Here is a 14,086-nt window from a genome sequence, read left to right as displayed (position 1 = left end):
TTGTACACAATGCAAGACACCACAGGCATTATCTACCTTCAAGGATCAGAATATTCTCATTAAACTCTACCTAATAAGAGCTGACTTCTTCAGGAATTACACACTGCAAGTAACAAAACTATCTATAAGAGTAAAGTGACTTTAGTGTCTGAATTGTGTTTCACCCCTCAAAACTGTCATCCCACACGTAGATGTGGTCTCAAAGTGGCCCAGAATTACAGAGAAATTATCGAGAAGAAAGGAAATTGCCACAGAAGTCCTCTGTGCATCCTGTGATGAAACTGTTATTTCTGTCTTGAGTACAAACAGCTTGGAACTGAGGAATTATTCAAAATAAGAATGGGGAAAATTAGCATGCAGTATCTACTAACCCTTCAGAGAAGACCCAGAGCCTGTGTCATGGACATGGACATGAAGGGCTAAGACAAAGCTGAGGTTGTCTGAAGAATCTCATCCAGCACTTTCCTGTGCTGGATTTAGGATTTTGTTTGGCTGGTTTTTAAATGGTTCTTGGGGACTCCAGCTGCTTCTCTTAGTCTTTTTTAAACTGAGGGACCCGTGATGTTTGGCTTTGCTTCTTTATTTCCTGTTCTGACTTGCTAGATATTAATTTTTCACTTGGATGGCCAGGTGAAATGTTCCAAATGGCTTAATTGTCCAAAGATACCTTGTGAGGAGGGGAAGAGGGTGATGTATACATATATCTGAAATTTATATAAAATTATCTCTGCCAGAAAATATTTTCATTCTTATTCTTCCTACTTTATTTCAAGCACCTACTTAAGTACAACAACTTAAAATTGACTGCCTCCACGTCCTCCAGCTATCAGGTGTATACAGTTGAAAACATCTGTGCCAAAAGACATGAGATGAGATCAGATCAGATTAGAAAAACATAATTGATTTGATTAAACTGACATGGTTTGGTACAGAAGTATCAGGATAAAAGTAATGGCTTTCTTTTAACGAAGTCAAACACACTGTGGTTTTGCTGTGTATTTACAAGGGTGGTTTAGCATGCAAATGGAGGTGGATAGTAACATATTGACAGACTGCAATTGCCTGTGATGTGACACGAAAAAGGGGCAGCAAAATGTAAGAAGTAAGCCGATATTTGAACTTTCAAACCTGTCGTGCTTTAAGTTCAAACAACTACGAATGCATGCCTAAAGATCTCTGTATTAGCATTTGCTGCTAAAAAGGTCTTGCTGCTAAAAAGGTCAAGGTTGTGTGTTTATCAGAGTCCTAGACTTGGAAGCAGCCTGCAAATGAATCTGAATGTGTTTGTGATAGCTTTAGTACCATTTAGTGTCCGGGAAAACAGAGGGTGATGATAGGAAAGTGCTACAGCAATGTTGCTTTTGAGTGGGGAAGCAGAGGAACTCATATTTTACTATCACATTCAAGCAAAGAGTCATGGTACAGGATTGAGGCAGAGCAGAACAAACTAAAGCTCCACACTTATTTCTGCTCACAGACATCAGCTGTACAGGGAGGAGAGGGAAAGAGGGACAGAGGGAGGGAGGGATGGAAGAATGGATGGATGGATGGATGGATGGATGGATGGATGGATGGATGGATGGATGGATGGATGGATGGATGGATGGATGGATGGATAGATGGATGGATGGATGGATGGATGGATGGATGGATGGATGGATGGATGGATGGATGGATGGATGGATGGATGGATGGATGGATGGATGGAGGGATGGATGGATGGATGGATGGATGGATGGATGGATGGATGGATGGATGGATGGATGGAGGGATGGATGGATGGATGGATGGATGGATGGATGGATGGAGGGATGGATGGATGGATGGATGGATGGATGGATAGCAAAAGAACATAAATGACCTCTCTAGCTGATATCTTTGCCTTCCAGAGGCAGTGATCCTTTCCTTTAACCAACAGGCAGCTCAGAATGGGATAATTCAGAAGGTGCTACTATATCAAAGAGGACCTTGCTATTTAGACTATCAAATTTAGGGAGACTTTCAAGGTACTTAACTAGGAGCTAAGGTCAGGTATCGAGGCTTAAACTCTACCTGGTGTTTCTATGAACTGTTGCAGAAGCTCAAAGCAGGTGACATAAAACATGAAATAATCAGTTGAAAGCAAAGGTTGTGCCACTGAGGTGTTTTGTCTGCACTGTCTAGAGTTAAATCAGCACAAGTAAACAGAAATTCATGGATTTAACTTTGGGAAGAGAGAAAATTGTCTTGCAGACATTAAATTAAATGAAAATATTTTGATGACTTTATCAAGTATTTAGTGACCCTCTCTTCACCAAGAAAAATGGCTTGGTAAAAATATTGTGTTTTCATGAGGTAAGCTAATAAAATTCATCATTTAGTTTGTAAGTAGCGCAAGGCCCATCATAATGATAAACATATGTGCAAATAAAAGGCATTTCAAGAAAGAGTAATAGGAATTTCTGATCCTCACTTTTTTAAAATTTAATCCTCTTTGCTTATCCAGTTGTACTAACAGCTTTTCCTTTCCATACAGAGAATTGTTCCAAGTATTTCTTCTACTGTAAATTATACTGATCCTACATTAGAGCCTGTAGTAACTGAAAATTCGATCATACGGCAGAAGATTATAGATTCACAGTTCAAATGTTATGAGAGGATGAACAGAGCTCCTCCATACAAGAAAAAAGGTAAAAAGGGTTTTTTAAGAATCTGTATTTTGCCATGTGTGGTTATATAACTATAAAGAAACATTTTTCTTCTCTAGTACCCAGTCTTCCTCAGCGTGCCGTTTCCTTTCCACAAGCAGTAATCAAATTCACACTTACTTAACATCCTCCTAAGTCCAAAGAAAGGAAAAAGTCTGGAAGGAACCCAGGGAATGAACAGTTCTTCATTCCTCTGTCCCCTACATTTCTGGCTCAGTACTTTGCTGCTTGAATCTCTCTTGTTCTTGCTTGGGGGATAGCATTTTCCTGAACCTCTCAGCAAGGTCACACCTGATTGTGAATCCTAAATATAAACATTGTTCTGTTTGCTCCACTCAGTGTTTCAATTTTTTGCCATTTATCTATTGACTGCTGGGTGTTGTGCTCTGTACCAGCACAAGTTCCATGTATTCTATATTCAGAAGCAACAATAGGAAAAGGAGGTTTATAAAACATCTTTACTGAATACAAGGCATATGTGATTCCTTCAGAAACAGCCTTCATTTTAATACTTCTTCAGGCCCAGTATGAAAAAAAGCTAAAATGTATCTTCTCATTCTATTTCACTTTAACCTGATTTTGGTGATAAATACTTTTTCCCCAACACAAACTGGCTTTGAATAGAAAATAGCCAGGAAGTGTAGGGGGCGTTTAATGTGTTTCTTGTATAAATGCACAATGAGTCATGTTACACATTACAGCAAGAAGTCCTAGAGCACAATTTCTGAGGACCATGGCATGTACAATCTCTGTAACGGAGCAGTAGTGAGCTGTGTTCTGCTTCCTGGCATTGCTGCTGTTTGGGGGCTGGGAACATCCCACAGTCTCAACAGCACCACCTTCCCAGAAGGAGCATGGTGAGGAAGGGTCGCAGCATGCCGACCTAGACAACACCAGCAGGCAGAATCTGCCTGCTACACATCAGTCTTGCGCCTGCTTCACTGGGTTTGTAGTTACATCACCCATCTCTGGTGTTGGACGAGGCAGCAGCCTGACAGGGACCTGTGTCTGCTAATGTTGCTTTTTGCTGGGATGTCTCCACAAATGCTTCCTATCTTTACATTTCAAATGCCTGATTTTCAAACCTACTGAGCAGCAAAAGGTGAAATGAAAAGTGGACGTCTCACAGGTCTTTGGGTACCACTAGTGTACTTGCTTAGAGCTGACAGAAAAAGAATCAAGAAGTTTGTAGGATTGGATCTTACATTCAAAGTTCAATTCAACATGCTTTAAAATGTAACTTTCTGGTAAAATGAACACCACTAACATCAGGTCAGTAAAAACAAGTACCCTGTAGCGCCTGAATGACACTCTAAGTGTAGCAATAATAAAAGGATATATTACAAAAAGAAAACTTGATTGTCTGCAGGACCAATAATCCTTGAAAGGCTAGAAGAGTGTGGTTCAGGAGGGAATTAACTCTTTTTGTCAAATTAACTCTTGCAATCCTCCTAAATGTCCAGGTCTGTTCTGCAACCGAACATGGGATGGCTGGTTGTGCTGGGATGACACACCAGCTGGAAGGCTCACTGCTCAGAATTGTCCAGATTATTTTCCAGACTTCGATCCTACTGGTACAGTATTTCTTTTTTTATCATTTTATCTTCCAAAGGTTGTCTTCAGAACATTTGTGCCATTGAGTGGGTGTGCTCAATCCAGTGGCATATTTGCAGCTCTATGAAATCTCAGAAAGTTTGGTAGAAATTAAAACACATAAAGCTTTCGGGTTCAGTAATTAGCATATTTTCATTTTTAAAATATTTAATATGTATTTATATTTATGTAAATATAACCAATGGATTTATGGAATCTAGCTTGTGAAAATGTTTGCTTCTGATTTACAACATCAAAATATTCTTAGCACCTCATTCTAAGGTTTTTATAAAGAAGAGAAGATGCTTATGTGCTTGAAATATGTATTAGTATGTTCTTTGTTTGGTTTATATTGGAAAATATAATTTTATGAAAGAAGACGAGAAGAAATAATGTTCTTTCAGTCTCTGAGTTTCAGTTCTTAGCTGAATTATTCATACAAATACTAAAAGTAGACTGAGAGAAGTAATTGAAGAATGCGTAAAAGGAAAAATTAAAAATCAATGGAAGTATTTTTAAATAGATACGAGAAAATATTAGACACAAGTTTAATTCTGCAAAGAGTACTGTTTGATGAGAGACATAATTGTGTGTTCCTTGCTCAGGACATGTTACTTATAGCTGGTCCTTAATGTCACACAGTGCTAAATTCCACATAGTCACAATGTACCAATTGCAGTTAAAATATATGAAATTAAACATTTGGGAAGGAGAGTACATAAATCTGAAAAATTTCAAAAAGCTTAACCCAAAATACATGTGCCCAACTGGAAATTAAGGAAACAAACTATTGCATAGCTGTGAGTTAATTATCCAGCACCATTAACTAAAACTGTTGATTTTCTTGAGCTTATTGCTTATTTAGAAACTGAGGAGTTTCCAGGTTGAATCAAGCCCTGTACACATTTTGCTGAATCCAATTTACAATAGCAGCCAGATTGATTTTTATTTCTGTTCTTCATTAATCAAGCTGTCTATAATTACAGAATTCACACAGCAAGGTGCAAATTTCCAATGTTAGACCCAGTATGGCCTCCATTCAATCTTTGGTGAAGGAGTGCTGTTCTTTCTAGTGAAAATAGGCTTTGGACAGGATGGATCAAAAGAAATCTGTTTGCTCAGGAATCCTGTGCTTGGAAAGTGAGCTTATGTGGTGAGGTCACTATGCACTTCCTGTGGAAACACCCTGAGACCAGCCCAACATATCTTTACAGCAAGTTACACCCCTGAGACAGACAATGGGCACCAAATCACAAGGTCTTGTCCTTTGCGCCCTTTCTTCACAAGACTTGATCTCTTTTCAGTACAGTGTCAAAGTTTTCAAGAAGGAATCTTGGAGCAGGGTCATGCTCATGGCTCATCATTGGAGCATCTGGGGACAACAGAATGGGAAGCTGAAACCCTCAACTGCAGGATTGCCTTTCACTCAGGCCTCTCTCTCTGTGGACCAGTACTGCAACCATTAGACTATTTGCACAATAGATTCCAAAAGAGCATTTTAGAAGAATTGGCCAAATTTAGTTCAGTTCCCAGACAGAAATGCCTGCATTCAGGAGAGATCCTGAGACTCTGGATCCTGAGGTTGCACAAAATTTTTCCTGTATGCATATTAGTAGTGCCTTTAAGATGTGGTCTGTACCTTCTTCTTCAGACCCCATTTTACTCATTATATCCTTCCCACACAGCAACAACCCGTTTTTTGATTAGGAAGATCTACTACAAGTCTTTTCCTTTCCCTGCTTCCATGGTTTTCAACAAAGAAAAAATATATGGCACTAACAGTCTTAGTTTATGTTATATATTTATATAATCCATGCAATGCTCAGCTTGTACCTGCAAAGGTGGGTGTTGGGCAGCCTTGTGATCAGAGAAGTTCCCCCATGACTAAAGGTCCTCATCCTTCATAGATGGGAGTGATTTCAGAGCCACTCTCCTACTTGCTCCCCAACCATCTATTCTCAAGTTTTCCTCTTGTCTGTCTCCAGTGACTTGTTCTGAACTAATTGCTCTGCTACAACAGCACTCTTCAAAGAAACACTTGAAGCCATCCATGGAGAAGCATCTCGCTCCACTTGCTAATGTTCCTTAATGCCAATGCCTGTGGCTTGTACACTGATTGCAAATTACTCCTTAATGTACAAATGCCTGTCATGAAGTCTGGCCCATAGTGTGTGCATACTGCAGTTACTCTTTCTGGAAAGATTTAAAGGTTAAAATTTGTGAATTTTTTAGTATTCCTGTTCTCTGTACACAGAAATAGGAAGAAAAGCCTCCTCCAGTAATTAATTTCCTACTGTTCTCTCTGCTGTCCTCTTTAGGAGCAATACCTGTGGTCTTCTGGACAAGTATTTTCCTCTGGGGCATTTCTCTTCTTCTGTCAGCCTCTTTGCCTGAATCCTGGTCAGTTAACCCTGTTTCCCAGTTTTGGCAGCAGTTCAGCCTCTCCTGGTTGAGACAGAGCTGCTTTCCTAGAATAGCTGTTGAGTAACCCAGCATGTGTTACAGATGTGGCATCAAACCAGTGGGTAGTCAGCCTTGCTTTACAGGTGGCTGGTTGTCACATGGAGACTTAATAAAGTAGGAGGGAGACAAGAAATAAGGGGGGTGTCTACAAGTCTGTCAACTGCTAATGAAAGTGGCTGCCACTAACAGGTGGCCAAAAGCACAGGCTGAACTGTCCTGAGAAGTCTATCAGGTTTTGTATCACAAGTCATTATTTCCTTTGGAACCTTATTCATGTTAAACAAAATATAACCAGCTTTTCTGCTGAGAAACAGAAACTTCATCCTAAAAAATAGCAATTTTCCATGATGAAAACTGTAGTGACTGTCAGATTTCCTCCCCACTGAGTCTCTGACATCCAAATACCTCAGTATGTATTTTAGGCATGCAAGCAACCCCATGGATTTCTGAAACAAGTATTTCATGCAGCATTGTTTTGGGCTGCACCATGATCTGCAAAACCACTGTGTATCAGCTAATTGATGGCTATGTCACTTCACTAAGAGGCCATGTATAGCTTTGAGATCTGAAATAAAATAATGTCCTTCCTCTGTATTTTTTTTTTTTTTGCTTTGATACTTACATCATTCATAATTGGAAAAGTTAAACATTATTGTCAGCATAGTATCAAATCCTCCTCCCATCCATATCTGTGGATGCCAAATACCAGCTCTCTGTATCTGATCTCCAACAACATTCAGCACTGATGCCAAGAAGAAATTGATGGAGTATGTTGGCAAGTAAACAAAGTGAAATTGTATTCTGAAGAAAAGAACACAGAAACAAAGAGAAGGAGAACATGTTCAGTGGTCTCTTCATTTTCCATCTGACAACTTCACAGTTAACTACCAAGTGCAGTCCCACCTATTTCACTGAACTTAGATCAGTTCTTACTAGACAGGAATCTGTGTTCTGAAAGAAGCAATCTCTTTCTCACAGTGCACATCATGCACAATGTGATAATGCATAAAAACAAATCAATTTGTCTGGAAAACATAACAAGACCTGCTTTAATGCCAGTGACAGCAGGAAATTCATTGTCATATCCACTTCTGGCTGTGAAGTTCTGAGCAGGGCTATCTTATATGCTCCTACTCCGGCAACATGTAATTCTCTCAAATTGTATTTTATATTCATATTTTAAATCTAGGTTAAATCTTTGGTATAATACCTCTGGAGTGGTTCCAGGTCACACTGAAACTGGTAAGAGTTTAGTTTTTGAGGAATGAAGTATGTAATTCATGCTGCCAATATTCTTACTAATGGAAGGAAAAAAAGTACATTATGGATTAATGGCCTTCTAGCAAGGCAGGTTTGGCGAGGGCAACAGGAGGAGCTGAGCCTTGTCCTGTGCCACCTGTGGGCTGTTGGGTTTGTGGCTTGGGAGTCGTACATTGCCCACCTGACTGTCCCTGTACAGTGCGTTTAGTCAGGATTATTTTGGTGCAGTCATATAACAAGGGAGCCAGATGTGGAAGTTTTTTGTGGCTGACACCCCTTTTCATCTCAGTTTCACTCTCTTTACTTTTTGGCAGAAAGCAGTGTTTAAGAGCAGTATCCACCCCACTTCGTGAACCAAAGGTGCATACAGCAAAACTCCCCTCAGCTCTCTGCTTTGTTGGGTTTCTGTCTTTAGTTCCCTTTTGTAAGCTGTTACTCATAACTCTTCATGTAGCTCCAGGAGAAGAGTTTCTAGAAGTGCAATTTGGAAGCAAATCCATATGCATCCATAAGCAATTAGATGATTATTAATCAGGTGATGATTAATGTGCTGTTGCCTCTCACAATTGAAGAACATGCCTTGCTTTCCTGCTGTGCCACTGGGAGAGCACTTCTCTTCCTGCAACAAAATCTAAATTTTGGCTGCATTTAACTAAAATAGTTCTGGATTTCTGCTGGTCCTATTTTCTTGTCTTGAAGGATATAATTTAGACAATTATAAAAATGACAAAACTATACTCTTTGTCCAGCTGCTTCTTTTCTCCTTACCCTTCTGTGTATTTCTGTCTTGCTCCTTAGCAAGTTTGACAGCTGTGTTTTAAAAATCATTTCCTATCCCCATACTATCCAATATCACGCTTATAAAGATTCTAGTTCTGCTCACTAAGACACTCTGAAGACAGTGATAATCCTTCATTTATTAGGATACTGGAATTGAAGTTTCCTAGGATCTTCATTGCATTATATGAGAGCATTTTTTAAATTTTTGAAAAAGTTTCTTCCAGGATATTTTACTAAAGATGTAAGTAAATCAGATGTACAACATCAACTATTCCTTCATCAGCAAAACAAAGCACTGCACAGGTCTATCCAAACAATGGCAAAGAATTCAGTGTCTGGTATGCGCTGAGCAGGACTGCAAAGGAGAGAACTTTCTTCTTCCATCTTATAACTCACCAATAAACAAAAAACTGATGTTGGCTCCTTTAACATGTGCTAGCTATAGCTCTGGTCTAATTGTGAAAAGCCTGATTGATAGAGCTATCATGCTGTTCCAGAAATATTAAGATATTTGTTACATATAGATGACTGTAGGTTTTTTAATGAGCATATGATTCATAAAAGCACTATTAGTGGCATAAACAATACCCATGGAAAAAATTGCTACTGGTTAATCTTTCAAGACACTTCACTGCTCCCATGAAACTTGCTTTGTGGATGAGATTGCTTTCATCCATTTTGCCAAGACAGTTCTTGAAGTGTCTATCTCTCTCAGTTAACTGCAAAGATTCTGCACAGCTACCAATGAATTATGTAGCTTTAAGGTTCCTACAATCAGGTGAGATCATACAATGTGATGTCACTGTTCTTCCACTGCAAAGAATGCAATGTCCAAGTGGTATCCCATCCAAGCTGATAGGGTACAGACAGAGCCTAAACAATTAGTGTTTACACAGTATTTTAATAATCTCAAAGCCCAAATTTCCATGCTAGTGTTGTCTTACCCATCCTAGCATGTGTGTATTTTTTCATACTTTACCATATTCTTCTGGTTAGCACAAAGAACCAACACATGCCCAGGATCAATATCCCCCACCTGCTACTGGGTCACTCTAGAATAACTTGCAGTAGAACAGTGGTTGGATTGCAGCTCTGTTTCTGTATAAAATAGATTTAGAAGAGATGTTTGACCTGTTTGAATCACTAGGATGGACAGTAAAGAGGGCTTATTCCCCAGCTGTCTATTCTCACAGCAAGAAATCTGTGGCACATCAGCACTTTCAGAGTAGGATCAGTTTTCAGTAGGATCAGTGTTTGTCTGGGACAAGGAAAAGTATAAAGTGAAAGGTTTGTCTCTAACTTACAGAGGCCACATTATACTCTGGCAGAGTGCCTACCCAGGCACTGAAGTACAGAGATGATGGATGACATTGCCATACGTTCTCTGTAGCAGATTAACAAAAGCCGTGCACTTCGCAGAGTGCACGGGATAATCAGTGCAACGCTTGCACGCTGTGTTCCATGGTAGCATAAGCATTAATCTTTCATCTGTGACTCAAAACTTTTTCCAGCTTTTGATAGCATCTGGCAATGAGTAAAAGGGAACATTGCTACATGGGCAGTCTGAGATTATCTCAAAGCTTTAGCTATGGAAGGCTAAAATAACATGTACTGTTCCTCTTGGTATTGTTGATGCACGTATTGATATTTAACAAGTCCCTCAAAACAATGATTTGAAGTCCGCAATAATTGCAAAAATATGTTGTGTTCTGGGGGATTTTTTTTTTTCTTTTTTCTGCAAGGTCACTATAAAGTATATTTGTAGTCAGAGTAAAATAACTCATTCTGTACTATCTTTACCTTATCCATATGATCAGTTCCTTTCTTTAGGCTTTAGGAGTATGAATCTTACAAATTAATAGAACTATTAATCATCAGATGAAGAAAAGTAAGTGGGAATGTTAACCACAAAAAATGAAAATCTGTATGTTCCAATTCCTATGGTCTCTGTAAAAGTGTATTGACTGGAAATGCTGATAATCTAAGTATAAAGCAAATCAAATTATAGAGCTAGAAAAGGCAAAGGAAATTCAAGATAGACTTTTCAGACTACTTTAAAAGTCAGAGCAATTAAACAGAATTTAAAAACACGCTTTTCATAAGTCTCTGTGCCACTATCTAAGAAAACATCAAATAATTGTTTATTATTTTATACGTTTATGATCTTATCCTGTCTTTGTTACTTGGACAAACATTCCAGCAACTCCCATGTGGCTAATGCTTGGGGAAAGGCCAAAGGAACTGGTCCAAAACTTGACAGGTGATTAGGAGTGACCATCTGCATCCAGGGTGTCCCCGGCAGGAGCGTGAGGCTGACGGGGACACAGACACAGCCCACGCCTTCAGCTCCGGGCATCCCGCAGAGCTGAGGCCCCCCTGCCCCCAGCACAGCAAAGGACATGCAGGGCCAGGAGCATGAGCCAGGAACACCTTCCATATGGCAGGGCTGTCAGGAAGGACACCAGAGCTACCTGTGCAAAGGAGCCAGCACCAGAGACACCTGTGTAGAGGCCAAAGACTCGTCAGATTATTGAAAGAGAGAGCTCTGCAGCCATCTTAAATTAAACTGGATACATGGGACCAGTGCCAAAACGTTTGTGAGGCTGCTTCTCCCTGTGCCTGCATGCTGTGCAGACCCTGAGGAGAGCAAGAATCTCTGACTCTGCATGTCAGGATTCCACCGGGGCGGAGGCTTGGAGAGACTTCTCCACTCCTGGGCACAGAGAGAGAGCCCTGGGCTGGGCTGGGCTGGGCTATTGGCATCTCCAGCACCCAGGCTCTGGTTTATACATTACCCACTGCCCTTTATCTACACAGTATTTTTAACTCGTTTAACCCTGACACTTGAAACCCTGCACACTTCCTTCAGGTCTGGCATCAGCACCTGTGGTTATTTTCTCTCCCATAAGCTGCTGTTAACAGCCTCTTTAAATGGATTATTATCAGCTAAGTACTGCGTCTCAGTGAAGGCTGAAATATATACCCTAGTGGGTGCAGTGAAACAGGAGACAGCTAAACAAGTTTACCACCAGATAAGTCTCAGAAAAAAAGCAAAACAACAAAACAGCAAGGTGTATATTAATTACACAGGTTGAAAATAATTTTGATTTTATTACACAGACATTTTATTCCCAAACAAAGAAATTATTTTAGATGGGGTTTTTTTAATTCATAATATGCATCTATTAAAATAACTATTATTGCAATTTATCATCAGAGAGGGCCTCAAAATATTGTGATGAAACTGGAAATTGGTTCCGCCATCCTGAGAGCAACCGAACTTGGTCCAACTACACCCTGTGCAACTCTTTCACCTCTGAAAAATTGAAGGTACGCTGAACTTAAAGAGGCAGTGGTTGTTTGGCAGTGTTTCGGGCTGGGCTAGCAATAATACACGTGAACAAGACCAGAATAGCCCTACCTCAGCTTTATTTGTTGCACAAGACTTAAATAACATTGTTCTTATCATTTTAGCTTATCCAAATTATTTAATGAGTGCTCAAACCTCAATATTGGTCTGCTGTGGGGTGGATAATTTAGTGGTTATTCATGTGATAAGTTTTGCAGTATTTTTCAGATGCATTTTTAATTCCTGTGATTTTCCCTGATGGGCCAACAGTTATAAAATAACCTTTTAGAATCTTTTCGCTTTCTGTAACAATAATATTCCAAGATGTTGATGTCTTCTCTTCCGGGCTACTAATATTAATGCAAGTCCAAATTATTTCTCTTAAGCAAAGAGTATTACCCTGTACTCACACTCTTAAAAAAAAATATTTATGAAGGTATCATTAATCCAGAAAATCTTACAATCAGGAGCACATTTAACTTTGACTTTTACTGAAGTAATTGAGAGTATTTACAATAAAGAATTAAGCATTTGCATCAATGTTTCTAAAATCAAGGTGCTAAACTGAAAGAGAAGAACTAAATATAAAAGCATCAAAAGAAATAAGGAGAGAGAAATCTGAGAAAAGCTTTAAAAAATTAAGTTAGGGAAGCTCATAAAAACAAATATATTTCTCAAATGCAAGTGGAGGTTAGGGAAAATATTATTATAGATTTGTGACAGAATAATTTGTGACTGTTCGGAACAGTGGAAGGAAAAGATTCAAGAAGTGATTTGATTTGGGGTTTGTGTTGGAGGACCTCTTCTTATACAGCCAAAAAGCATTATGCAGGTATATTTAGTAGTAACTCAGCCCAAAGGGCCTTGGACTAGGCAGGAGGTGAATTCTAAGGGTTTTTTGCAGCATGACAAACCATCATGGTAAAATGAGCCTCATCTATGTGACAAGGTAAGAATATTAGTAACAATATTAGCTTACAGAGGCATCATGTGGAAGCACCATAAATATAAATTTTTTCCAGATGTTGGCGCATGTAAGGAGGCAAAAAAATGTGGTTCTGTTGCCTATTATCCATGCTTTCCAGAAGAATTTTGAACATCATTCATGTAGTGAACAGACAGAATAGAAAGGAAAATTACATGCACATTATGATTTTTCTGAAACAAAAAGTTTTGAAAAATGCAGAAAGAATCTATCTTTACAGAAATACCAAGTTAGATTATGACCTTTAAACCAAGTCTTCAATAAACAGAAATGTGGTTCATTTGTAGACTGTTTCCACTTGTGTACTCATAATATACTCAGTTTGCTGAGTCAAAGATATTACTCTTAGAGAATTCTCTTCCCTCAAGAGTTCTAGAGGAATAAGGAAGAACATTTAAGTTTTTTAAATACCAGTATGCTAAACTTTTGAGACAGATCATTGAAAAAGTTTTATAGCCAGTTCTTAAAAACATAATGATAGACTATATGCTTTGTTAGCTGACATTTCAGCCCATTTTGATCTGTCACCATTGTTATATTTTAAGGCTTTTTTAAGCATTTGGCATAGTAAATTTGCAGGATGCAATAAAAAAGCAGTTGCTGAATCCCAAATATAGTTGCTTTAGGACTTGAGCACAGAAAGTTAGATAGATTGAATAACAAAGAATCCTCCAGGGTGTACATAAACTTGCATGTAACTATCTGGGGATCTTTCCTACTTCTAGATATTTTAGGCTATATGTTGTATAAAAGATAGGTAGAAAAATATATTCTTGAACAGATCATCTGTAAATTAAGTTCAGGCTTTAAGAATATATCCATTTAATATCGTTAAAAAACACAGCAATCTTGTAGTCTAAGTGGAACAAATGTCACACGTACATAGGTGAACCTCTCCCACTACTCTGTATAGGAGAAAGTTGTCTCATCTTCTCCACTCTCAGGTTGTCCTCTCTGGGATTGCAGGTG

The 14,086-nt window shown here is 38.9% G+C and overlaps 1 protein-coding gene across 4 annotated transcripts in view; it reads left to right on the top strand.

Annotated features, from left to right (window-relative positions):
- Positions 1-14,086, top strand: part of CALCR (calcitonin receptor) — a 150,744-nt gene that overhangs the window by 90,872 nt on the left and 45,786 nt on the right. For all 4 annotated transcript variants that reach the window (XM_030264670.4, XM_072925535.1, XM_072925536.1 and 1 more), the window contains 3 exons: positions 2,516-2,669; positions 4,151-4,261; positions 12,001-12,113. In XM_030264670.4, the coding sequence (XP_030120530.4) occupies positions 2,516-2,669; positions 4,151-4,261; positions 12,001-12,113 (378 nt within the window). The remainder of the gene's footprint in view (positions 1-2,515; positions 2,670-4,150; positions 4,262-12,000; positions 12,114-14,086) is intronic.

The sequence above is a fragment of the Taeniopygia guttata genome, chromosome 2, assembly GCF_048771995.1.
Source record: "Taeniopygia guttata chromosome 2, bTaeGut7.mat, whole genome shotgun sequence".
Taxonomy (NCBI): domain Eukaryota; kingdom Metazoa; phylum Chordata; class Aves; order Passeriformes; family Estrildidae; genus Taeniopygia; species Taeniopygia guttata.
This window is presented reverse-complemented; position numbering and strand designations above follow the sequence as displayed.